The sequence below is a fragment of the Geotrypetes seraphini genome, chromosome 12 (assembly GCF_902459505.1).
Source record: "Geotrypetes seraphini chromosome 12, aGeoSer1.1, whole genome shotgun sequence".
Taxonomy (NCBI): domain Eukaryota; kingdom Metazoa; phylum Chordata; class Amphibia; order Gymnophiona; family Dermophiidae; genus Geotrypetes; species Geotrypetes seraphini.
Genome location: NC_047095.1, coordinates 116,380,203 through 116,407,921, shown reverse-complemented (window position 1 = coordinate 116,407,921; position 27,719 = coordinate 116,380,203). Strand labels below are relative to the sequence as shown.

Here is a 27,719-nt window from a genome sequence, read left to right as displayed (position 1 = left end):
TTTATAAATTTATTCATTTGTTACAACTTATAACAATTCCATGAAAACAAATAATCAAGGAAAATACATCAAAATAAAAGAAAATCTAATTCAAGTCCACATTATATGAGGGCTGCTTGTTCTATTGGCATCACCAAATCATAAGTAAAAATAGTTTAATTTATGTTTTATCATTTTTGGATCAACTATTATGGATTTCGCATTTTTGTTCTGTGTGTGTGATCAAGATATTCTGTGAGCATGATTTTTCTATGCAGCATTTTGGCTTGTTCAGTTGTCTTGATAGTTGGTGGAGGGGATATTTGTGAGGGGGAGGGGGCAGATGGGTTTTGTTGATCCTTGTTCTGTATTTGTGATTTATAAAATGACAGTTGTACAGAATATTGCTTCTTTTTATACTTTGATAAAATGATTTCATTCTAAAATCATAACTATTTGAGGCTTTGTGCGGATGGGATCAGACAGTTTGCGGGGATGAGGCAGGGAAAAATTTTGTCCTCGTGTCATTCTCTAGGTGCCACTTTCTCTAATATAAATATCATTAAATATATTACTTTTTTATCATCAAAGCTAATACTGCTGCGGCCAGTGATAAAAAAAAAAAAAAATAAAGCCTAACACGGCTTCTTAAAAGGGGGGATAAATTAAAAAGAAAAAAAAATTTTTTTTACCTGTATGATTATATGATTCTTTATCTTCGTTTATGAGGTTTATATTTTCAAAAGTGAATAAAACCGAGAAAACATTAATAGAGGGCTGTGGCCGCCTATATGATTCTTTAAAAATAGGGGAGGTTTTTTATTGCCGATGATTTATTGATTGAATGTGAGCAAATGTGATTACTCCATACTGAATACCTATATAGGTGCTGGCTCCACTGAGGCTTTTCCTACCCCTTAGTTGACAGATATATGAGGGCTCCTCCCGAAACCAGCGCGGTTGAACCTCTCCTCCTGGCGCGGTTTTTCCGTTTGTGTGACAGTTTTGGATAAGTATTGTTTCTTTTGGACATGTTTTTCACTTTTTGGTATGGTTTTTGACTTTGTTTGTGATTTTGCGTGAGTCTTTTGAGGGGGTTTGGCTGGCAGGGTTTGTGTGGGGGTCGCTCAGGTTGCTTGTGTTGAGTTTCATTTACTCACTTTGATTGTTGATTGGTTTGATTTCTGCACACACAGGGCGCTCGATGATGGTGTGCGGGTGGAGGCTTATGGCCTTGGCCCAGAAGTGAAGTGTCGGAGCTGTGCTCCTCTCACTGAGGGTTCACACTGAGAGCGCCCTATAGCATCATATAATGTGACATGTTCTTTGACATATTACACTATATTTGGTTTGCAAGTTGTGAGCCAAGTTAGGCACTCTGAGCTTCCCCCTCACAGACCTTGATGTGACTTGGTTGCCTTCCTTGTTTTTTCTAGTTTAGGATTTGTTTGGCAAATTAGGAGTGTGTTGTTGTTGAGATATATGAGGGGTGACATGATCGAGACATTCAAGTATCTCACGGGCCGCATCGAGGTGGAAGAGGATATCTTCTTTTTCAAGGGTCCCGCGGCAACAAGGGGGGCATCCGTGGAAAATCAGGGGCGGGAAACTGCACTGGGACACCAGGAAATTCTTTTTCACTGAAAGGGGGGTTGATCGCTGGAATAGTCTTCCACGTCAGGTGATTGAGGCCAGCAGCGTGCCTGATTTTAAGGCCAAATGGGACAGACACGTGGGATCTATTCCCAGAGACAGGTAGGGGAGGGCCATTGGGGTGGGCAGACTAGATGGGCCGTGGCCCTTATCTGCCGTCTATTTCTATGTTTCTATGATATATATCACCTTTGTATTTATTGAGAATTTCATTTTATTAAATGTATTGTATTGTTTGACCACTACTCCACATATTTTGGTTTGGTATTTCTAATTTGTTGTCAGTCACTTATTCTGTCTTTGGAGAGAATCCATCGGTTACTAAGGTGAAGGTTTCTACTACTGTAGTGTGTACGGATCTGGAGCAATCCAACCTGCTTTTCCCAGAGGAGGTGTCTCAGTGTTCAGAGCATGATGTACGGTAATATTTGGTGCTACCTTTTCATAACAGGATTGTTGCTGTTTGAATTCTGAGTGTGTAGAGTTGTTTTGGTATAAGGGATATGCAAGGTTTGTTTCGTATGTTTTATTGCAGGGTATTAATTACCTTGTTTAAAAGCAGATTGAAATTCCACCTTTTTGATGTAGCTTTCGATCCATAACTCTACTCCCTCCTGCCCTAGCCAGCAGATTAACCATTCCCTCTAGCTATATCCATGACATCCAGTTTGTCTTGTCTGTTTAGATTGTAAGCTCTTTCGAGCAGGAACTATTTTCTTCTTCTTTATGACTCTGTACAGCACTGCATGTGTCTGGTAGAGCTATAGAAATAATTCATAGTAGTAGTAGTGTGAAGAGTTTCAGTCTTTGGGAAGCAGAGCTGAGATTGTGATGTCATAATGCCTCATTCTACCAATAAGAGCCAACCTCATCAGTGATGTCACAATGGCTTGATTGTCCTGTACTCCCCTCTGCCCTCCAATCCAACCAGCAGATTAACCGTTCCCCTTAACTGGATCTATGACATCCTGTTTGTCTGTCCTGTCTGTTTAGATTGTAAGCTCTTTGGAGCAGGGACTGTTTTCTTTGTGACTCTGTACAGCGCTGCGTGCGTCTGGTAGCGCTATAGAAATAATTCATAGCATCAGTAGTAGTGTGAAGAGTTTGCAGAGCTGAGATTGTGATGTCATAATGCCTCATTCCACCAATAAGATATAACCTCATCAGTGATGTCACAATGGCTTGATTGTCCTGTACTCCCCTCTGCCCTCCAACCCAGCCATAAGATTAACCGTTCATGTATCCATGACATCCTGCTTGTCTGTCTTGGCTGCTTATTGTAAGCTCTTTTGAGCAGGGACTGTCTCCTTTGTGACTCTGTACAGGAGTAATTACAGTGGACCTTGGCACTGGAGAGAGCTTGTGTTGCTGTTACCGATTTGACACCAGACTCTGGATATGCTGGGTTTAGTTATGAGGAGCAGTAAAGGGAAGCAACTTAGCCCTGCCTTTCTTTCTTTGCATTTTGCTGTAATGGTTCTCCTTTCCTCCTTGGGGAGCATGAGATTAGGCTGATCTTAATGGATACACATTACCATTTTTTTCTTTTCTTTGCAGGTGAGTGCTGTCAGAGCTTCTCCTGGATCCTCAAAATGTTGACCCTCTACCTCTCCCCACACCGGGACAATTTCCACAACTTGCGGGTGCTGATCGCAGCCCAGTATGCAGAGATCAAGCCTCGGGTGGTGGAAATCTCCGCAGCTGCGGGCGATGCCCTGAAACGCTTCCCTGTGCTGCCGGCGCTGGAGTCAGAGGGCGGGCTTTCCATCTCGGGCCCTGCAGCAGTGTCATACATGCTGGTCTCTCGCCGGCTGAAAGGGTCAGGCCTGGCCAAAGCTGCCCTGATCCAGCAGTGGGTGAACTTTGCTGAAAACGAGATCATTCCATCTGCCTGCGGCTGGACCTTCTCGGTGTTGGGGCTTGCACAGCTGGGCAAACAGGTGAGGGATGAGAAAAATAGAGGCGGTGGATAGAAGGAAAAAGGTGAGGGGAGGGGGTCAAGGAGAGAAAGTGAGGCAGAAAAGGAACAAGGAACAAACTTTCGTTTGGATTAGAAAAATTTGCCGGATTATGATTATGTAAAGACTTTTATGGTTCATTAATGACATAATATTGGGTATGTAATTACTGGATTATGGTGTTTGAAATGTTTATATATATATATATATATATATATATATATATCTAATATAATAAAACGGTAAGCCGCGCATGCGCACTTCCTATGCGTGCGTCCGTTTTCCGTGAGCTGTAGCGACCCATAGGAAATGTGCATGCGCGGCTTACGGTCTGGCCTCACACGAGGCAAGACAAGTGCGCATGCACGTCCTTCCTTGCTCTCCACCTGCAGAGCGGCGGCTGCCGGCCGCTAGCACCCCCTGCGATCTCTGTCACCTCCCGGCTCCAGCGGCGTAGGCAGCACTATAAACACGCTGCTGCGCGCCCTTCTCTGCTGATTTCCTCTGCCGCGTCTCTGATGACATCATCGGAGACAGACGCGGCAGAGGAAATCGCCAGTAGAAGGCCACGAAGCAGCGTGTTTAAAGTGCTGCCTACGCGGCAGGAACCCCGAGGTTTGTTGGCGGTGGGAGGGTCAGGAGCAGGCCGGATCGACAACGGCAGTAAAAGAAGGGGAGGGGCCGAACAGAGCAGGGAAGAGAAGGGAAAGGGGGAGTGGGGGAAAATGCTGCTACTGCTTCTACACAGGAAAGGGGGGATAGGAGGGAAATGCTGTTGCTGCTGCATAGGGAAGTGGGATGGAAATGCTGCTGCACAGGGAAATGGGGAAAAATGACAGACAGACAGCGGGAGGGAGGGAGACAGAAAGAAAGAAAGACACCGGGGCAGGGAGAGGGACAGAAAGAAAGACAGAGAAAGGGGGCCAGAGAGAGAGTCAGCGGGAGAAGGAAAGGGGGCTGCTTTGGGAGGAGGGGTGTGCTTGGGGCAAACAGCTTTGCTCTGGGGAGGAAGACAGAAGGGGCCATGGAGAGACAGGGAGAGGGATAGGGGGCTGCTTTGGGGGGAGGGGTGTGCTGGGGGGAGACAGAAGGGGCCATGGAGAGATAGGGAAATGGGGCTGCTTAGGGGGGAGGTGTGCTGGGGACAGACAGCTTTGCTCTGGGGGGGAAGACAGAAGAGGGCCATGGAGAGACATTTGGGGGGGAGGTGGGTGCTGGGGGCAGACAGCTTTGCTCGGGGGGGGAGAGGGGGAGACAGAAGGATACAGACAGCGGCCAAGGAGAGAGAGATAAAGAAACACAGACAGACAGACACATCTATTCTAGCACCCATTAATGTAACGGGCTTAAAGACTAGTAATATATATATATATATAGTCTTGAAGTTTCATTTGAATTTTTAGTTTAAGTATGTAAGCAGTGGGTTATAAAATCCTGTTGCCTTAGGTTTGTGGGCTGTGTTCGTCTTATGTCTGATCCTTTCGCCTTACAGGTGATGGAGCGAGCGAGGCAGGAGTTGATGCAAGCGCTGAAAGTCCTGGACGCACACCTGAAACTGCGCACCTTCCTGGTTGAGGAGCACGTCTCGCTGGCCGACATCACAGTGGCGGTCTCCCTCTTGCTGCCGTACAGATATGTAAGTCTGTTCCAGCTCCAGTGGCTTTGCGCGATTACTGCGGAGTAGCAATGGAGTACAAAGTGAGGGATGTCTTCTCTTGTGAATTAAGTTCAAGTTTATTTGTTGTTTGACAAGACTATAAACAGTGACGTTTCGAGGGTAGCAGGCGCCTGGGTCGGTAGCACCCTCCCGTTCCTTCTGTGCCCCCCACACCAGACACGTGTCCTCCCTTATCACCCCCGTACCTCTTTAAATCTTTACCAGCGCAAGCAGCTTCTCCGGCCTGGCTTTCCTTCTGAAGTCACTTCCTGGCCCCCACGACCCGGAAGTGATTTCAGAGGGAGTCAGGCCGGACATTGGGCTTAGCATTGCAAATGTCTGCTGCCATTCATAGAGTGAAGAGTGGATTTTCATCACTCTTAACCCCCTTCTAGCCTTATGATTAGAGCAGCAGGCTGGGAACTAGAAGAACCAGGGTGTAAGTCCCTCTGACTTTTTTTTAATGTTGAAATCTTTTTACTGAACAAAGAAATAGCGCATAAAGAATGGATTCCGTCCAAACAAAGATTTACCAAATACAGTGGTACCTCGGTTTACGAGTGGACCGGTTTGCGAGTGTTTTGCAAGACGAGCAAAACATTTGCAAAATTGGTGCCTCGGAAACCGAGCATGGCTCGATTTACGAGCACCCCCCCCCCCCCCCGCAATCCGGCACCCCCCCTGCGATCCAGCACCCCCCCTGCCTCGAACCGGCACCCCCCGCCACTATCTGACTCCCCCCCTCCCCCCGCCGCTTCTTACCCTCATCTGGGCACTCTTGAAGATCGGCCTCCTCGTCTGCTGGGCCTTGAGCATCTGAGCATGCTCAAGGCCTGCGAGCTCAGATGCTCAAGGCCCAGCAGACGAGGAGGCCGATCTTCAAGAGTGCCCAGATGAGGGTAAGAAGCGGTGGGGGGGGTGCCCAATTGTGTCGGAGGGGATGTCGGATCGTGTCAGGGGGGTGCCCAATCGTGTCGGGAGGGAGGTTGGATCGTGGCGGGGGGGTGCCCAATCATGTCAGGGGGGGTCGGATCGTGGCAGGGGGGTGCCGGTTCGAGGCAGGGGGGGTGCCGGATCGCAGGGGGGGGCCTTCGAGGGGAGCAATGCCGGTTCTCGGGGAGGGGGGGAATGCATCAAAGCGAGTTTCCATTATTTCCTATGGGGAAACTCGCATTTTGGATTACGAGCATGCTCCTGGAACGGATTATGCTCGTAATCCAAGGTACCACTGTACAACTCTTTATAGTTTCTCCTCTCAAAACCCTCCCCTTGCCAACCAATCCCAATTACCTCTGTAAGAAAAAAATTAACTAGTCTGATTGGAGCTATTCATCCAGGATAAGTCCAACAAGTATTTAAACCAAACTAGAAAATAAGTTGTTGGCATAGCAATCAAGCTAGTCATATAGAAAGTCGAACTCACTTCTCCCACAGTCTCTACCCCGATGCTATCCCTCCCCACCTACCCCCTTCCAAAATTGAGATCGGGGGCCGAGAAAAATGTGCATAAAACAGCCTAAAAGGAGTAACCTTTCTCAGGGCCAGCCTTTATATCTTTATAAGAAACTCATCCCCCATTATTCTCCACATACTTTGAGGTCAACAGACCAAAAACCTTTACAAATTCCTTCAATCAAAGAATTCTATTATACCCGGAAAACAAACTTTACAGTTGTCGCCTCAACACTATGGAATGCTTTACCACAACAACTTAGAGAAGAATAACATCTAGATAATTTCAAGACCAATTTGAAGACATTTTTATTCCGAGATGCTTTTGTCTGTTCTTAGTTCCACCTTTTTCTTCTTCCCTCTTTTTTTTGGTTTTGTTTTTCTCTTTCTCCTAAATTCTTTCCTTTACTTACCCTACTTTTTCAATCTTTGCCTACCTTTTTCTCCTCTATCCCGCCCTTTTCCTTATCTTTTCTCTTCTTCAGCTGATTCGTTTCAACTTATTTAGCCAACCGCTCTAATTAAACCGAACCTACCCAATATGTTTTTTCCCTACCCTCACTATTTCCCTCTCTCCTCCAGAATATGTAACTTCCCCCCCCCTTCCCCTCATATCCTCACTTTCATGTTAGTCAAATGATGTCTTTAATGTTCACCCACTACATTTTATATTTTAAATTTTATCTCTTTTTCCTTTGTATAAATTGTATTGTAAACCGGCCAGATACTTGGTGATGGTCGGTATATTAAAAAGTTAATAAACTTGAAACTTGTGGCCTTCAGTCGATATCAACAATCTCTCCCCTTTTTGGTGGAATTCAATTTGTCATATATATAAAATGGAAAAAGTATTGGCATTACAACAAGGTTATATTAAAAAATTTAATAAAATATGGGGACCATTGACAAATTATTCTACTGATCAGATATAATAACACATGTATAGAACATATAGAAGGGGTAGGGAGGGAAAACTATTGTAATATTAATATGTAATGTAATGTAATTTATTTCTTATATACCGCTACATCCGTTAGGTTCTAAGCGGTTTATAGAAAATATACATTAGGATTATAAATAAGAAAAGTACTTGAAAAATTCCCTTACTGTCCCGAAGGCTCACAATCTAACTAAAGTACCTGGAGGGTAATAGAGAAGTGAAAAGTAGAGTTAGAGGAAAAATAAAAATAAAATAAACATTTTAACAAGACAGCATTGATCTAAATACTTTGGAAGGTAGAAGAGAGGAGAGAAAGGAATAGAAGCAGAAGGGGGAGCCGTTGAACAGTAGAATTCTGGAGAAATTTAAATGATAGAAATAGAACAAAACAAAGACAAAAGGCAAAACAATAGATAAGATTAAAGATAAATCATAAGCTGGAAAGAAAAATAAAATAAAACTTTGTCTTCAATCCACGGTTTCAGCGTCAGTGATGAAGTGGAGTAAGTAAGTTTAGGAGGAGCGATTGACGTTTCCAGAAAGGGCTTCTTCAGGGAAGAGACTTGGCCGACAGTCCCAGGATGCCTATGTCTCCTCCCCTGCGATGTTCTCCCATCCATGCATTCCCTCCCAGACACACTGCCCGTGCCCCAGCCGCTCCAAGGAGGCTGCCCCAGATGAGGCCCACGGTGAATGCAGGATTCTCTCCTCTGCGGGAAAGCCGCCCGGAGCCGACAGTCGATCTTCTTAGCGGATTGCATGATATAAAATTCTGATAAAGGGTTTATTTAATTCACATTGTAAGAACATTTAATAATAATTTCAAGTGTTTTTTCTTAATTGAATGTATTACATGTATTTCACTTGATGTAAGAATTTAAAAAAAGAATAAAAAATATTTATTAAAAAAAAAAAAAAAAACAACAATCTCTCCCCCAAGCCACTGGGGCTGTTTAACCTTCCGTTGCCTCAGGCACAAAATTTAGATTTTGAGCCCTCCAAGGGACAGGGAAATACCTAGTATGCCCGAATGTAACACCTTGAGCTATTACTGGGACGGCCTGAGCCAAAATGCCTTCCCTTTCTCCTTTAGGTTCTGGATGCCAGCTTCCGAGCATCGTTCGCCAATGTCACTCGCTGGTTCCTCACCTGCACGCACCAGCCGGAGTTCCAGAAGGTCCTTGGGAAGGTAACGCTCTGCGAAAAATTGGCACCAGCCGACAGAGCTCCCGACGATCCTTTGAAGAAAGGTAGGTCTGGGGAGGGAAACGAGGACGAGAGGGTTTGGCCTGTAGCAGTGGCTCTAAAACGTGTCATCTGGGCTAGAGAATGACACGGGGCACAAATTTTTCCCCGTCCTCGCAGAAACTCAATTTCCCCGTCCCGTCCCCGCAAGTTTTGCCACTGTGTCTGTCCCTGTCCCATTCCTGCAAGCTCTGCCTCAGACACTTCTGATTTTAAAGCGTTTGAGGCTTGTGCAGATGAGGACGGAGCTTAGGCATTGGTGGAATGAGGCATTATGACATCACAATTGAGCGCTACAGTGTTGCTACTTAAGAGGCTTGTGCAGATGAGGACGGAGCTTAGGCATTGGTGGAATGAGGCATTATGACACCACAATCTGAGCTCTAGAATCTTGCTACTTAAGAGAGTTGTGCAGATGAGGACGGAGCTTAGGCATTGGTGGAATGAGGCATTATGACATCACAATCAGAGCTCTAGAATGTTGTTTCTACTTATGATTTTAAAGTGTTTGAGGCTTGTGCAGATGAGGACGGAGCTTAGGCATTGGTGGAATGAGGCATTATGACATCACAATCAGAGCTCTAGAATGTTGTTTCTACTTATGATTTTAAAGTGTTTGAGGCTTGTGCAGATGAGGACGGAGCTTAGGCATTGGTGGAATGAGGCATTATGACATCACAATCAGAGCTCTAGAATGTTGTTTCTACTTATGATTTTAAAGTGTTTGAGGCTTGTGCAGATGAGGATGGAGCTTGCAGGAATGGGGCAGGGACAGGAAAAGAACTTGCGGGGATGGGAGAATGAGTTCCTGCAGGGATGTGGAAAAATATGTCCCCATGTCATTCTCAGCTGGGTGTGGTTTTTAGTATATTCACAATGAATATGCTTGAGAGTTTTGCTTGCAAATGTCTATCTTCAGAATTCAGATATTCTAAAAACACTACTACTACTATTACTACTTATTTCCATAGCGCTGCCAGACGTACGTAGTGCTGTATATTAAGAGGTAATCCCTGCTCGATAGAGCTTACAATCTAGTGAAAACAGACAAACGGGACAAATTTGGTACCTCAGACTGAAGACTATAGAGAGAATTTCTGTGCCTCATTCCAGGGGAGCAGACCACGGCTGCCGAGACACCTGTGGGGCCTGCCAATGAAGACGGGAAGCCAAAGAGCGCGGCACAGCTGAAAAAGGAAGCCAAGAAGAAAGAGAAACTGGAGAAATTTCAGCAGAAGCAGGACAAACTGAAGGAACAGCAGACTGAAGTTAGTGTCCCTTCGCCCCTTCCTCAGCCACCATCATTCCCTTTCCTTGCAATAACAATTTATTATTTCTATAGAGCTACAAGACGCACCCAGCACTGCACATTGTACACGCAAGAGACGGTCCCTGCTCAGAAGAGCTTGCAATCTAATTATGACAGACACACAGGACAAAAGGGGTATCAGAATATAGTGCTCATGCAGGGAAGTGGGGAAGGGGGGGGGGGCTGATGAAGTGGAATCGTATAGGAGAAAAGGGAGTCTGAGCTTAGTGCTCAAGAAGGGAATTAGAGGGGGCTGGAGAGGTGGGAGGGGACTATTGAGAGGCTGACAAGACAGATAGGTTGAATACTGCCAGAGACGGAGCCTGAGGCTCCGCAAAGTAGAAGGGACGGAGACGGGAGTTGGCAGTAGAGGAGAAGGGTACCGACAGGAGGGACTTGTCTGACGAACATGTGCTCGATTACTGCTGAGTTGCAATGGAATGCAAAGTGAGGGATGTCTTCTCGCTTATGAATTAAGTTCATTTGTTATTTGACAAACTGCAAACAGTGGTGTAGCGAGAGGCGGTGGCACCCTCCCGCTTCTTCCCTGCCCCCCCCCCCACGACACACTCGCGTCCTCCCTTCCCACCCCCTTATCTCTTTAAATCTTCACCAGCGCAAGCAACTTCTCCGGCCTGCTGCTTGCGCTGGCTTTGGCTTTCTTTTTGAAGCCACTTCCTGGCTCCACAACCTGGAAGCAATTTCAGAGGAAGCCAGGCCGGTGTGAGCAGCAGGTCAGAGTAGTTGCTCACGCTGGTGAAGATTTAAAGAGATACCGGGGAGGTGGGAGAGGGTGGAAAGGTGTCGGCAATACCACCAAGATAGCGCCTGGAGCGGTCCGCACCGGGCCCCTCCCCTCGCCACTGACTGCAAATCAGTACAAAAAACCCATCTAACTGGTGTTATCTCAGAGTTAAGTGATGTCATTAAATAGTGATCAGTGTGCGGTAGAATCCACATTGCTGAGATCACAGCCCAAACTTTTATCTTCTCCTCCAGACCCTGGTAATTATGCCTAGAGGGAAGAGGACAGGGGGCTTTGAGCTGAGCTGCACCGTAGATCTGCCTGTACTCTGATTATTTCCCCCCTCCCCCCTGTGTTTCTCCAATTAATCCAGAAAAAGCCAAAAGCAGAGAAAAAGGAGAAGAAGGACCTTGAGGTGATCACCTACAATTTGCCAACTCCTCTGGGCGAGAAAAAAGGTACTGGAACTCTCTGGCCCCCTCGAGAAAGTGTGTAAGCGATTAAATATGTGTTACAAAGAGGAGATAGCCCTATAGTGGAGTTGATGTGGTGTGGGAGGCCTTGGGGGACAGATGAGAATATATATTTAGGATTTGCTTGTAGTTTATTTTTAAGTTGAGGTTTACGATTGGACTGGTATTGATGGTGATCACATGGAGACGGTGACATGATTCTAGTGGTGTGAATGCTTTTAGGAAATCTGATGTGATAGATATACGAAATAACTGACCCTTAAAGATAAATTGTCAATAGAGGGTGATCAAAAAATATATAAAAAGCTCAGAGATGCGAAACTCTGAAAGGAAGGCTGAAAAACCTCCCTTGAAGTAAGAGTTTACCTTCCAGTCATTGCAACTTTATAAAGTTCTGATCACGCTCAATGACTCAACATAAATTTAAAATGGTGTTAAAGTATTTCACTATTTCAAAGTGCAACAATATCTTCTTTCTTTCTCGATATATCAATAATGCATACAGTCACTGCACGAGGTGTGGTAAAAATTAGCGTTTAGAGGAAAGCTTGTAATACTGCCCCCGGAGGATTCAGCGGGGTCTGCTCCAGAAGGGCTGAGGGCCTGATTCTATAAATTGCACCCTTATCACAGACACCTAGGGCTCCTTTTATCAAGCTGCGGTAGGGGGGGGTTTAACGCACGGAATACCACGCATTAAACCGCCTGCCGCGCTAGTCACTAACGCCTCCATTGACGAGGCGTTAGTTTTTTGGCTTGCCGCAGGAGTTAGCGCGTGCTGAAATGTCCGACGGGCTAACCCCCGTAGTGTGCCTTGATAAAAGGAGCCCCTAGTCATGCCTAACTTACCCTCCCCCCCTTTTATGAAGCCGCGTTGGGCGCTTTTATCGCCGGCCGAGGCGGTATTAGTTCTAACGCTCATATTCCTATGAGTGTCGGAACTAATACCGCCGCGGCTTCGTCAAAGGGGAAGGGGGTTAATTCTGCACAGAATTAAATTATTTTTAATTGGTTGAAATCAGTGGTCTCAAACTCGCGGCCTGGGGGCCACATGTGGTCCACCAGTTACTATTTTGAGGCCCATGGTATGTTTGTCATAATCACAAAAGTAAAATAAAACAGTAATATAATAATAATAATAATAAGTGGTATATAAGCTGTTATTATTATTATTATTATTATATGTCTCTAGCTATAAATTACAATATTACTATTAAGACTTAGCTAAAAGGAAAGATTTATAAACTATAAAGAGTTTTACCTCATGCAAAATTGTCATTTCTTTAAGACATTAACTATTTTTTTATGAGGCCCTTCAAGTACCTACAAATCCAAAGTGTGGCCCCCGAAAAGGGTATGAGTTTGAGACCAATGGTTTAAATGGTGTGGTAATTGACCACGCCATTAAAAAAAAAAACAGATTACAAATTTTTTAATGATCGATTTTAGGTTTCACGCGGAATACCATGCGACGCCTAAGTCGAGGGCGCCCAACGACGCCTATCCAAAAAGTAGACGTTAGTGGCAGAGAATAGGCCTGGTTGACTTGGGCATCGCCAGGTGTCATAGGTGCCAGTAACTTCTATAAGTGACGCCTCACAGTTGATTGACAACCGCGCCGACTGACGCCTAGAATTCAGTTGCCATTTATAGAATCTGGTCCAGTTTCAAGTTTATTAAAATTTTGATAGAAACATAGAAGATGACGGCAGATAAGGGCCATAGCCCATCAGGTCTGCCCACTCTGCTGACCCACCCCCAAGTCTACTATCCTAGGGATCCCACTCCTGGTGACAGGTTCCCTTGGCTTAACCCTCTAAGGGATCCCACATGGGCATCCCATTTGCTCTTAAATTCTTGCACGCTGTTTGCCTCCATCACCTGCACCGGGAGCTCGTTCCAAGGATCAACCACTCTCTCGGTGAAGAAATATTTCCTGCTGTCGCCATGAAATTTCCCGCCCCTGAGTTTGAGCGCATATAAATTGTCTAAGTGGTGTGTACTTGATTAAAAAACTAAAATTATAAAATTAAAGGGTAATCGTGGTAACCGAGACAGACGAACACGTTTGTAGGGGGAAAAAAAGCTGGTGTGGGGGGGGGGGGGGGAGGGGGCGGTGGAGAAGACAGATACAAAATTCAGTAGGAAAGAAAGACATTAAAAGGGAAACACGAAACATAAATGTGTTTAAATTTTGTAAGAGAGGAATCTTCTCGAAGGTGAAAGGGCATAACTGTCCCATGGAGATGGAGCAGTGACAGAAAAGGTTTGATTTTCTGGTCGTATCGTATATTATGCGTCGAGTTGATGGGACCCCTAATAAATTTTGATTGCTTGAATGTCGTGATCGTGTGGGTGTATATGGCGTAAGATATCTAGGGCCCTCTTCTATCTAACTGCGAAAGCAGTTTTTAGCGCGGGGAGCCGCGCTTCTGTCGCAGTTTGATAGAAGAGGGGCCTAAGTGTCCCCGTAACACAGGATTCAGCGTGGACTGGGCTGAGTGTCTCTGACACATACTCAACCCTTTTCTCTCCTTTAGATGTCACCTGCCCCATGCCGGAGTCCTATAGCCCTCAGTATGTAGAGGCTGCCTGGTACCCCTGGTGGGAGAAGCGAGGATTTTTCAAGCCAGAGTATGGGGTAAGCAAAAAGGGAACAGGCAGGGATGGAGGTAGGATTGCAGGCACTCCCCTGCAGCTATGTGCTAATTCTCCCCCCTTCCCAATGTCTGATTTAATTGCTACTGCTGACACCATTGCCGCCTCCTCTCCTGGGTCTGTTTCCCCCCCCCCCCCCCGCAGTTTTGACCACGACCCGCCTGCACAGTTGTGTCCAACCTCTCTGATGACTTCCCTGTTTAAAGCAGTAGGACACAACGGGGCCTAGCACTGCGGCGACGAAGGAGGTTTAATTAACAGGAAATGGGATCACTTGACAGTGCTGAAGCCATCTCCTCATGCTGCCGCCATCTTGATAACACTCAACACGGTCTCTGATTGGTGCTATCTCCGCTTCACGTCAAGTAATGGGCCAAGCCCGCTTTTGCTGTCTCCCGTCACGTAAACCTCTTTGGCAGTGACAGAGTCAACAAAACCAGAGGGAATTGGCAGCGTAAGCCAAAGGGCAAGGAAAATGAAATGTAGTGGGCCTAGATGGGAATAAAAAGAGGTGGAGTCTCGAACAAGACAACGCAATGGTTTATTGATGGACCACGACAAGGCCCATGTTTCAGCTGAATGCCCATGTCAGAGGTCGTATTGTTTGCCTCCTTAAAAGACTTGGTCCGATGGTTTCCAAATACAAAGCTACTGCAGTTCCTCCCTGGTTAGTTGTTCGGCTTTTTAGCTCTGAGATTTGGAAGTGGGAAACCCGAGAGATGCTGGAAGCTGTACACTAACCTGAGAGGAACAAGAGAAGCTTTATATTTGGAGACAGACCATCGGACCGAGTCTTTTAAGGAGGCAAGCAATGCAACCCCTGATGCAGGCATTCATCTGCAACATGGGTCATGTCGGATCCACGAACCACCCGTTGTTTCCTCAGGTTTGAGAATCTGCCCCCCCCCCCTTTTTTTTTTTTAATCTTTATTGATTTTCAAACTTTTTTTTTTTTTAATATTCTTTATTCATTTTCATATTTTACATCAAGTGCACAAAATATTAAATTACAACAAATTATTACACAATATCACTTTTATATCTACTACATAAAATTCTAATAATATTTTTACCCCCTCCCCCACCACCCACCCTTCAACTGCTTTCCGATCACCATATACACATTATATAACATATTATAACATATTATGTAATCTTATTTCCATTACCCACCACTCCTGATGTGCCATAAAGAAGAAAAAGAAAAGAAGAAGAGAAAAACTGATGATTATTCACTACAATATTTTGTCAATGGCCCCCATATTTTTATAAATTTAGTATACGAAGCAATGAGGGAATTGGTAAGGAAGAAACTTAGGAACACTTCCAAAACATGGCTAACGGTAAATCATGCCTGGTCCTTCTTCAGGGACATGGTGAACGAGGTGCAAAATCTGTATATCCCCAGATTCAGGAAGGGGTGCAAAAAGAATCGAACAAAAGACCCGGCGTGGATAACCAAAACAGTGAAGGAAGCGATAGGCAATAAGAAAAATTCATTCAAGAAATGGAAAAAGGACAAATCTGAGGGGAACTGGAAAGAGCACAAGAAGTATCAAAAAGAATGTCACCGTGAGGTTCGGAAAGCTAAAAGAGAGTATGAAGAAAGGCTAGCCAGGGAAGCAAGAAATTTCAAACCGTTCTTCAGATATGTTAAAGGGAAGCAGCCAGCTAGAGAGGAAGTGGGACCGCTAGACGACGGAAACAGGAAGGGAGTGGCAGAAAGGCTTAACATGTTCTTCTCGTCTGTATTTACTAACGAAAACATGTCCAACATGCCGGAACCTGAGCAATTCTTCAACGGAAGTCAAGCAGAAAAATTAACATTCATAGAAGTGAGCATTGAGGACGTTCGCAGGCAGATAGAAAAACTAAAAACTGACAAATCCCCGGGTCTGGATGGCATACATCCAAGGGTTCTGAAGGAATTAAAGGAGGAGATAGCGGAACTACTGCAGCAAATTTGCAACTTATCCCTGAAAACAGGCGAGATCCCGGAGGATTGGAAGATAGCCAATGTTATGCCCATCTTTAAAAAGGGATCAAGAGGTGATCCGGGAAACTACAGGCCAGTGAGCCTGACTTCAGTTCCTGGGAAAATGGCAGAAGCACTGATAAAAGAAAGCATTGATCAACATTTTGAAAAGCACGAACTTCTGATAGCCAGCCAGCATGGTTTCTGCAAGGGACGATCGTGCCAAACAAACTTATTGCACTTCTTTGAAGGGATTAACAAACAGATGGACAAAGGAGACCCCATTGACATCATATATCTAGATTTCCAAAAAGCCTTTGACAAGGTGCCCCATGAACGCCTACTCCGGAAACTAAAGAACCATGGGGTGGAAGGAGACGTACATAGATGGATCAGAAACTGGTTGGAGGGTAGAAAACAAAGGGTAGGAGTGAAGAGCCACTACTCCGACTGGAGGAGGGTCACGAGTGGTGTCCCGCAGGGCTCGGTGCTCGGGCCGCTACTATTTAATATCTTCATAAATGATCTAGAAACAGGGACGAAGTGCGAGATAATAAAATTTGCGGACGACACTAAACTATTTAATGGAGCTCGGACTACAGAGGAATGTGAAGAATTGCAAAGGGACTTGAACAAACTAGAAGATTGGGCGACGAGATGGCAGATGAAGTTCAACGTTGAGAAATGTAAGGTATTACATGTGGGGAGCAGAAACTCGAGGTACAACTATACAATGGGAGGGATATTATTGAATAAGAGTACCCAGGAAAGGGACTTGGGGGTATTGGTGGACATGACAATGAAGCCGACGACACAGTGTGCAGCAGCCACTAAGAGAGCGATTAGAATGCTTGGTATAATCAAAAAGGGTATTACAGCCAGAACGAAAGAGGTTATCCTGCCGTTGTATTGGGCAATGGTGCGCCCGCATTTGGAGTACTGCGTCCAATATTGGTCGCCGTACCTTAAGAAGGATATGGCGTTAGTCGAGAGGGTTCAGAGGAGAGCGACACGTCTGATAAAAGGGATGGAAAATCTTTCATACGCTGAGAGATTGGAGAAGCTGGGTCTCTTTTCCCTGGAGAAGAGGAGACTTAGAGGGGATATGATAGAGACTTATAAGATCATGAAGGGCATAGAGAGAGTAGAGAGGGACAGAAAGAGAGAGAGAAAGGGAGACAGAAAGAAATAGAGAGAGAGAAAGAAAGAGACAGAAAGGGAGACAGAAATAGAGAGAGATAGAGAAAGATTGGAGAAACTGGGACTCTTTTCCCTGGAGAAGAGGAGGCTTAGAGGGAATATGATAGAGACTTACAAGATCATGAAGGGCATAGAGAGAATAGAGAGGGACAGATTCTTCAAACTTTCGAATAATAAAAGAACAAGAGGGCACTCGGAAAAGTTGTAGGAGACAGATTCAAAACAAATACTAGGAAGTTCTTCTTTACCCAACGTGTGGTGGACACCTGGAATGCGCTTCCAGAGAGCGTAATAGGGTAGAGTACGGTACTGGGGTTCAAGAAAGGATTAGACAAATTCCTACTGGCAAAGAGGATAGAGGGGTATAGATAGAAGATTACTGCACAGGTCCTGGACCTGCTGGGCCACCACGTGAGCGGACTGGTGGGCACGATGGACCTCGGGTCTGACCCAGCAGAGGCATTTCTTATGTTCTTATGTTCTTTGTATTGCTATTGCTCTTTCCATTTTGAATATATGACAAATTGTATTCCACCAAAATGTATAAGGTTACTATGATTCTTCCAATTGTTGATTTTTCAAACTTTTAATAGTGCAATACAATTGATTGAACATATAAAAACTGCATAAAACACACTATTAACTACACAGATAGTACATTAAACATTATTTTCTCCCATTCATATATCAATTATTAGTACAATAATGCATATAATGTAATTACAATATTATGAGTAATTTAACTCCTCAAAATACATTCCCCTCCCCCCATCCGCCCACCCTCCCTGGATGTGTAAGGAAATCCATTGAAAAAGAAAGATATACATTGAAGGCAACAAATGCCTTCAATGGACTCCACACTTTATTAAATGATTTACTAGTCCCTAAACGTTCCGCCATCATTCTTTCATATTTATATGCGGTACACACATTTTCCCACCAAAAAGTATAATTGATCCTGTCATGGATCTTCCAATTATGTGTGACCATTTGAACAGCTATTCCTGTCATGATCAGGAAAAGGCGACTTTTGTATTTAAGAACATAAGAAGTTGCCTCCACTGGGTCAGACCAGAGGTCCATCGCGCCCAGCGGTCCGCTCCTGCGGCGGCCCATCAGGTCCATGACCTGTGAAGTGGTTTCTGACTAATCCTATAACCTAACTCTGCTTCTATTTGTACCCCTCAATCCCCTTTTCTTTTAGGAACCTAGCTAGACCCTCCTTGAACCCCTGTAGCATGCTCTGGCCTATCACAGCCTCCGGGAGCGCGTTCCATGTGTCCACCACCCTCTGAGTGAAAAAGAACTTCCTAGCATTTGTTCTAAACCTGTCCTTTTTCAATTTCTCCGAGTGCCCCCTTATACTTGTGGCTCCCCACAGCCTGAAGAATTTGTCCCTGTCTACCTTCTCTATGCCCTTCATGATTTTGAAGGTTTCTATCATGTCTCCCCTAAGTCTGCTTTTCCAGGGAGAATAGCCCCAGCATTTCCAACCTGTCAGCGTATGAGAAGTTTTCCATACCTTTTATCAGCTTTGTCGCTCTTCTCTGGACTCCCTCAAGTACCGCCATGTCCTTTTTGAGGTACGGCGACCAGTACTGGACACAGTACTCCAGATGTGGGCGCACCATCGCCCGATACAGCGGCAAAATGACTTCCTTCGTCCTGGTCGTGATACCCTATTTGATGATACCCAACATTCTGTTCGCTTTCTTTGAGGCTGTCACACACTGTGCTGATGCTTTCAATGTTGTGTCCACCATCACCCCCAGGTCTCTTTCAAGGTTGCTCACCCCCAGCAACGATCCCCCCCATTTTATAGTTGAACATCGGGTTCTTTTTCCCTACATGCATGACTTTGCATTTCTCAGTGTTAAAACTCATTTGCCATTTTCTTGCCCAGTCTTTCAATCTCGTTAAGTCCCTGCCCCTTTTGTTCCCACCTTGGCACCACAGTAAGTTAGGTAAGTGTGACATCCCTCGAACATCGATTAATATCTGGCTTTTTGTGTTCTGCTGATCTCGGGAAGTGGGGTGGGGGGGGCACTTTTTTTATTTGCAACTTTCCACAAGATAACTGCAAAGCAAAATTCATTGGCCTCTCCATCCCCTCCAGCCTCTGATGTGGGCCTGCATGCTTTGAGCTGGTCTTTGTGTGGATGTGGGTGTCCCACAGGGCTCCACAGTGTGTGTGGCTCAAGGTCTGAAGGCTCCTTTTCACTGCTGTTATAGAAGCTGCCTCTTTAGTGACCGTGGAGGCTCTTTTGCACTGCCCAAGGTGATAATTGAACAATACAGACCGGTGAGGAAGAGTGTGGAGACCAGTGTTCCCTCTAAGCGGGCGGGTGTTGTGAGCAAACTTTTTTCACTGTGAGCTAAAAATATCGGGCGCCAGCAAGTTATGAGCCAAATAAATATGTTGTCAAAGTTGCTGATACATGAGGACGAGGTATTCAAAGGAATTTTAGGCCTACACGCTAAATTAAATAACGTTAAATAATATTTTTAAGAACACAAAACAACGCATTAATTCTTGAAAGTACAAAATTCTTTATTTTTTTTTTTTTTTTTTTTTTTTACCAGAAAAACTCAAATTTATTTTAAAACAGTCTACAGAAATTGTAGGGATGAAATGATATCTTAATAAATGTTTTACAACAAATGTAGTTATGTCTGTTACATCCATATGTGTAAACTGTAAATTAAAAACAGTCCAGAAGACAATACGTTTGATCGCCCCCCTCCCTGCTCGCACCCCCACCCCGACGTCCGATTCCTCCCCCAGCCTCCCCTTACCTTTGCGACGCGTTACATGGACTGCCAGCTCGCCTGCCTGCAAGCACGTGTGTGCGCTGTGACGAGAAACTTGTGCGCTGCGATGTAATATTTTGTGCGCCAGCGCACGCCAGCGCAGCTTAGCGGGAACACTGGTGGAGACCTGTCGTAAACTGTAAAAATTCTAGAAGCAGCAGCTGTTGGCTTTTGGGGCTTGAGAAGTGATGTTACTTTCATATCAGGCAGCTCCTTGGGATTCTGTTTTTCGCCAATTATTTCCCACTTCTTAACGCAAATTTTAGAAAACTACTCTAGGCGTATTTATATGATACATTTTTATAATTGTTAACTTTTTTTTGCTTATTGTAAATCGCAAGGATCCATATGGTTTTGCAGTATACAGTTGACATGTTATGTTAGCGCTTCACTATTCTAGAAATTACTTTTGATATAAAGAGGAGTGCAGGGAGCTTTTAGGTTTTTGATGTCATTGAGGAGGGAACAACTGGGAGGATGCTGTATTTACTCTGTGCTGGTGGGGTGATTGTTGTGGTTTTGGAGTCTTTCCCCCCACTCTCCAGTGTGATCAGAGGTGTTTGGGTACTTGGGGATCCTAGCTAAGAAATGTCTCTTCCTTGTCTTGTACGTCTTGCAGGTGTCCAGCCTGAAAGAGCCAAACACTCGAGGCATCTTCATGATTTGTATACCACCCCCTAACGTGACGGGGTCCTTGCATCTTGGCCATGCTCTAACTAACGCCATTCAAGACTCTTTAACGCGATGGTGAGACCTAGAAAATGATCTTGTGACTAGGTTTTTTTGCGGTGGTTTGCACATTTGTGTGTGTGTGTAACAAGGTGGGCTAGGGTGGCGCTGACATCTTATAGATTAATGTTTTCAGGCACAGGATGCGTGGTGAGACCACATTGTGGAACCCAGGCTGTGATCACGCCGGGATCGCAACACAGGTCGTCGTCGAGAAGAAGTTATGGAGGGAGCAAGGCAAGACCCGCCATGACCTGGGGCGGGAGAGCTTCATCCAGGAGGTGTGGAAGTGGAAGAATGAGTAAGTGACACTCGGTCCCCTTGAACCGGCTTACGTTAACCTTTTTATAGCACTCCCGCGTCGTATCTTGGTACAGTAAACACTGTGTCTTTGCTGTGCTGGGCTGTGTGAGCATCGCCTTTCAGCTAATCTCTCCATCTCATTCTCCTAGGAAAGGGGATCGGATTTACCACCAGCTGAAGAAGCTGGGTTCCTCGCTGGACTGGGACCGAGCCCGTTTCACCATGGATCCTGTGAGTGTGTCTGCTTTTTTTTTTTTTTTGTTGCTTGTTTAATTTTTTTTTTTTCAAAAAAATAACATCAAACGTTACAACTGCAACATTGGTTACTTACGAGGGACATTCAATAATTTATCTGAGTATGAAATAAATTAGCAAGTTTGTCAAAACAAGTCTGTGCATGTTGTGACATGTCTCGAGGTTACTCATGCACAGTTGCAGCTCAGTGCGAGTCTAACATTCCAAGCGACAGGATGTTAGGAGAGTCCTCATGCAAATTAAGTAAGAAACTGCTAGATTTGGACCATCATTTCTCACAAAAGAAGGGAAAAAACCAAAGGAGATCCATAAACCCATGACTGCAGTTTATGGCGAGTCTTCCCCCATTATCCTACAAAGTAAAATGTTGGCGCAAGCAGTTTAAGTGGTAGAGAGAGTCCATTGAAGATGACCCTCACACTGGATGGCCTGTGGAAGTGACTTCCACAGAAATGTGCAAGAAAGTTGTCTTCTATCTGTTAAATTTCCACTTCGGTCAAGAGAAGCTTCCCTAAATAATCTTAAGTAAGTGCTTAAAATCTTTTACATTTGATGATAATCGTATCTCCTTCGGGAGGTCATTCCATAACTGCGAGGACCCTTAATGTAACAAAAAATCTTTGCAATTTTATCAAAATCAAATGGAAAGATCTCACTATATTTTCCATGCAGAGACAGAGTAGGTCAAAAAGGTGGGGCTATTGCCCTATATATCAAAGAAGGAATTGAGTCTACTGGAGAGAACACACTGGAAATGAAAAATAAGGTAGAGTCTCTATGGGCCAATATTCCAGGAACAAATGGAATGGAAATGAAGATCGGTATCTACTTCCGACTCCCAAGGCAGTCCGAAGAAACCGATGGAGAAATGACGGATGAGATTAAACGCAACTGCAAGGGAAGCAACGCGGTTTTCATGGGTGACTTCAATTATCCAGGGATAGACTGGAACCTAGGCACCTCCAGTGGTGGTAGGGAGACCAAGTTCCTGGATGCTGTAGGTGATTGCTTCCTGGAACAACTTGTCAAGGAAAATATGAGAGGAAATTCAATTCTGAACTTAATTCTAAATGGACTACGAGGACTGGCGCAAGGTGTAGAAGTAGAAGGGATGCTGGGAAGCAGTGATCGCAATATGATCCACTTCAACCTGGACACAGGGGCAAATCATCAATCCAGAACAATGGCCACGGCACTGAACTTCCGAAAAGGGAATTATGAAGGGATGAGACTCGTGGTGGGGAAGGAGATTAAGAAGAGGATAAGCACTATAAAAACACTAGAGCAAGCATGGTCCCTTTTTAAGGACATAGTCACCGAGGCGCAAAATCTATATATAGCGCGTACCAACAAGGGATCCAAGAGGGAAAAGAACAAGGAACCGGCGTGGCTCACTAGTGGTGAAGGAAGCGATCAGAGACAAGAAGACTTTGTTTAAGGAATGGAAAAGATCAAAAATGGACGAAAACTGGAAAAAGCACAAACAACATCAAAGCAGGTGCCATAACGCGGTAAGAGGGGCCAAAAGAGACTACGAGGAAAAAATAGCCAAGGAGGCGAAAAACTTCAAGCTGTTCTTTCGATATATTAAGGAGAAACGACCTGCAAAGGAAGTGGTAGGGCCGTTGGATGACCCTGGAATAAAGGGAGTGGTAAAGGAGGACAAAGCCATCACTGACAAACAAAACACATATTTTGCATTTGTATTTACCGAAGAGGATATACACATCATACCGGAAGCCGACAAGCTATATGAAGGAAACGAAGACGGGAAACTGGCAGCAGGGTTGATGGTCAGTCTAGAAGAGGTATACAGGCAGATTGATAGGCTTAAAAATGATAAATCCCTGGGACCAGATGGCATCAATCCGAGGGTCATCAAGGGACTGAAAGGGGCCATAGCTGAACTGCTTCAACTAATAGCCAATCTGTCGATCAAATCAGGAGGGATTCTGAAAGACTGGAAAGTGGCGAATGTTACGTCGATCTTCAAGAAAGATTTGAGGGGAGATCCGGGAAACTACAGGCAGGTGAGTCTGACCTCTGTACTGGGAAAGATAGTAGAGGCGCTGATAAAGGACCGCATCATTGATCACCTTGAAGGTCACAATCTGATGAGGACCAGCCAGCATGGCTTGAGCAAAGGAAGTTCTTGCTTGACGAACTTGCTGCACTTCTTCGAGGGAGTAAACATGCATATATTTCATGTGACCCGGTCGAAATTGTATATCTGGATTTTCAGAAGGCGTTCAACAAGGTACCGCATGAATGACTACTTCGAAAGATTGCGAGCCATGGAATCGAGGTTGAAATACTCACGTGGATTAAAAACTGGTTGGCGGATAGGAAACAGAGAGTGGGGGTAAATGGACAATACTCGGACTGTAAAAGCGTCACGAGAGGAGTGCTGCAGGGTTCGGTGCTTGGATCCGTGCTCCTCAACATATTTATAAACAACCTGGAAATTGGTATGACGAGTGAGGTGATAAAAGTTGCAGACGATACAAAGTTATTCAGAGTAGTAAAGACGCAGAAGGATTGCGAAGACCTGCAATGTGATATAAATATGCTCGTGAAATGGACCGCAACATGGCAAATGAGGTTTTAACGTGGATAAGTGTAAGGTGATGCATGTCGGTAACAAAAATCTTATCCATGAATACAGAATGTCCGGTGCAGTACTCGGAGAGACCCCCCCAGGAAAGAGACTTGGGAGTAGTAGTTGACAAGTCAACGAAGCCATCCACGCAATGTGCGGTGGCGGCGGCAAAAAGGGCAAACAGAATGCTAGGAATGATTAAGAAGGGGATCACAAACGGATCGGAGAAGGTTATCATGTTGCTTTATTGGGCCATGGTACACCCCCACCTGGAACCAGCACTGGTCGTCGTACATGAAGAAGAACACAGTACTCCTCGAAAGGGTCCAGAGAAGAGCGACTAAAATGGTTAAGGGGCTGAGGAGTTGCCGTACAGTGAAAGATTAGAGAAATTTGGCCTCTTCTCCCTTGAAAAGAAGAGACTGATCGAAACATTCAAAATACTGAAGGGAATAGACTTAGTAGATAAAGACAGGTTGTTCACCCTCTCCAAAGTAGAGAGAACAAGAGGGCACTCTCTAAAGTTAAAAGGGGATAGATTCCGTACAAACGTAAGGAAGTTCTTCTTCACCCAGAGAGTGGTAGAAAACTGGAACGCTCTTCCGGAGGCTGTTATAGGGGGAAAACACCCTCCAGGGATTCAAGACAAAGTTAGACAAGTTCCTGCTGAACCAGAACGTACGCAGGTAAGGCTAGACTCAGGGCACTGGTCTTTGACCTAAGGGCCGCCGCGAGAGCGGACTGATGGGTACGATGACCTCTGGTCTGACCCAGCAGCGGCAATTCTTATGTTCTTATGTATTAGATCCGCAATTCATCAAGTTGCTAGGACTTGTGGGGGGGGGGGATTAATATGGTGACTATAGCTCACTACTTCATAGCTCATACATGATAGGATTAAGCAGGATGCACAAAGGAAGTTTAAATGATGATGCATGTAAATGACAACTAAAAGGTTTAGTATATATATTTACAGAGGTTAATGATATAAATAAGTATAATGAATGGATATAGGGATATTGTATTCTTAATTGTTGAGCCAATCAGAGGATAGACTTAAGATAAATAATTTGTATGTGTAAATGTATAATGGACATCTCAGAAACAATCTAATTCTGTATGTAACACCATTTACTAATCTCTTTTGTCATAGCTCCAGCAGGGCAGTGTTATTACTCCTTGTCTATAATTCATATATTATTACTCATGTATTGTACCATCATTACTGAAGTTAATGTTCATATGTCCATCAAAGCTGCTCATGTAAGCCGCTCTGAACTGACTTTGTAGTCATTAGTTAACGTATATAAGCTTTAAATGATGAACAAGGTAACCAGTGACTCTCGGGCACAGTTGCCCCCTGAGAAGACCTCACTGGGTGATATGCCTGGTGGTGAAATCAGCCGTCAGTGATTCCTCTTTCGTCGCCTTTCCCCCATATCTGCAGACACTGTCATACGCCGTCCAGGAGGCTTTCGTGCGGCTGCACCAGGACAGTGTGATCTATCGAAGCAAACGCCTTGTTAACTGGTCCTGCACCCTGAACTCTGCCATCTCTGACATCGAGGTATGGGTTGTCTGTCGGTGGGGGGCGGTGAAGGGACACGTATCATGTACCTTGTAGTTTTCTTTCAACTGTGTTTGAAGCTGTAAATCCAGACCTTGTTTGTTTTTCCTTCTCTTGCTGAAATACTGCAAGGCCATTTTATGTTTGAGAAGATGTGTGTTCTCATCTTATTGTGAAGTGAATTCAATTGTTTTCATAATCGTATTTGCAAGAAGCTTTAGATAAAGAAAAAGGCTCTGCTGACCAAAGCACCTTTAAACTTTGGCCTTTAGATAGTAAGATGCTTGTTATTTCTTTTAAAGTTTCATGTGATCTGTGTCCATATATGGTTTGTATTTACATCACATGCTGACACATGCTGACAACACTGATTCATGTAAAATGATATAAAAGAGTTGTAGAGATGACAATAAACTGGACATGTTTGGGAGATTTCTTGTCTCTAAGATATTGTCCCCAGATGCATCTGTGGGGCAGTAATTGGGATCTAATCCTTTCAGGCGGGAGGAAGCCTGTGTTCGTCCTGACAGACCTCTTCAAGCCTTAGTGTTATACTGTGGGGTGCAGGGTAAACTGTGATATCGCTTCCCGCTCAGAGGTAATTCGGGGTTAATGATCACCTCCCTCTGCAGGTGGATAAGAAGGAGCTGGTGGGGCGAACCCTGCTGCCGGTGCCTGGGTACAGAGAGAAGGTGGAGTTCGGCGTTTTAGTTTCTTTTGCCTACAAAGTCCAAGGATCTGGTGAGTCCCCTCCCCTCAACTCCCTGAAATAGCAGGGCTTATAATCCTTGGCATGTATCTGGGTAGCAGGTGCCATTGTCCAAAGCCATATCCAGAGCACCATGCTGAAGAAACGACTGCCCTAGCGTTATCTCTATAAAGGTGGTACAGTCTGGGAGAGGAGCTGGAGTGTATCCCGATACTGGCTGCCTCGAGCTTCCCAGATCCCGGCACTGAATATTGCCGATATTCAGATCATGCCGATGACCTCTTTATACCCGGATCTGTTATCAGGAATGCTGACCAGAGAGTTCAAATATTGGCTCAAATGTTACCAAAATGTCATATAAAAACACCAGGCCACAGATGTTCTTAGCATCCAAAAGCTTGTTGTAGGTTTCCACGTATCGCTGCGTTACGACGATACGGCGACTGCGAGACTTGGAAACCTGCACCAAGCGCAGTGCCAGCTGCGGAAGCCCTGAGGGAACATGTATGGGTTGGGGGGGGGGGGCGGTTTCCTTTAAAATTTGCAAATCAGATTCTTCTCCATTTCATTCCACCTGTATTCCTCTACCACATTTGGATTTTGGCAAGAGGAGAGGGAAACATCGCCATGTCCCTTCTTTTTCCATCACGGTTTGTAACATATGCTCTCCCTCCCGATTAATTACAAAGTGTCGATGTTATTTCCCACCAGTTCCAGCTCTCCCTGGCTTAGAACCGAGCCCTCTTGCCTTTGACCTGCTCAGGTGAAGCTTTATTGCACATTAAATCCATTTAAAGTGTGAAGCCTTCCCACTGTGCAGTGCGTCTGGGAAGTTCCTCGAGATGTGTCTGAGAAGAATTGTAGAAATTCTTGATACGGAGTATTAAGGTGGTTTGTTTGTTTTTTTTTTTACTTTTCCCCTACCCCTTGCGCATGGATAGATGAGGAGGTGGTTGTGGCCACAACACGTGTGGAGACGATGCTGGGAGATACGGCGGTAGCTGTGCACCCTCAAGACCCTCGATACCAGGTAACGTCCTTGCTTCGACCCCCATCACCATCTGCCCTTGCCCATTCATTATCTGTCCATACCATGCCTGTGAACTCTTACGGCAAAGTCACTAATGACACGATAAGCCATCTGGCACAGGGGATTTCTTGTTTCTTTTGCAAAGAAAGGATTCTTAACGATGCCTAACTTTACTTTTTTGTGCTTTAACCTCTAGCATCTGAAAGGAAAGAGTGTGGTTCACCCGTTCTGTGGCAGGGACCTACCTGTGGTCTTTGATGAGTTTGTGGACATGAATTTTGGCACAGGTAATTGTAGGGGCTTGTTGAACATGCAGAACCATGGTGTAGTTGTACAAGCCATTATCCCAGGACAAGCAAGCAGCATATTCTTAACTGATGGGTGACAGCACCAATGGAGCCCCGGTACGGACAATTTTAGAGTGATTGCACTCTAAGAACTTGGAAAGTTCCAGTAGGCCGCACCGCGCATG

General features: G+C 44.9%; 1 protein-coding gene across 4 annotated transcripts in view; it reads left to right on the top strand.

The window, feature by feature from the left end:
• Nucleotides 1-27,719, top strand: part of VARS1 (valyl-tRNA synthetase 1) — a 49,777-nt gene that overhangs the window by 3,366 nt on the left and 18,692 nt on the right. For 3 of the 4 annotated variants that reach the window (XM_033916987.1, XM_033916988.1, XM_033916989.1), the window contains exons 2-15: nt 3,190-3,572; nt 5,083-5,226; nt 8,733-8,889; nt 9,998-10,152; nt 11,193-11,198; nt 11,312-11,396; nt 13,952-14,052; nt 20,675-20,802; nt 20,921-21,085; nt 21,237-21,318; nt 25,389-25,508; nt 26,141-26,249; nt 27,159-27,247; nt 27,444-27,534. In XM_033916987.1, the coding sequence (XP_033772878.1) occupies nt 3,225-3,572; nt 5,083-5,226; nt 8,733-8,889; nt 9,998-10,152; nt 11,193-11,198; nt 11,312-11,396; nt 13,952-14,052; nt 20,675-20,802; nt 20,921-21,085; nt 21,237-21,318; nt 25,389-25,508; nt 26,141-26,249; nt 27,159-27,247; nt 27,444-27,534 (1,780 nt within the window). In that variant the 5' untranslated portion in view covers nt 3,190-3,224. The remainder of the gene's footprint in view (nt 1-3,189; nt 3,573-5,082; nt 5,227-8,732; nt 8,890-9,997; nt 10,153-11,192; nt 11,199-11,311; nt 11,397-13,951; nt 14,053-20,674; nt 20,803-20,920; nt 21,086-21,236; nt 21,319-25,388; nt 25,509-26,140; nt 26,250-27,158; nt 27,248-27,443; nt 27,535-27,719) is intronic. The other variant, XM_033916990.1, reaches the window with a different exon arrangement.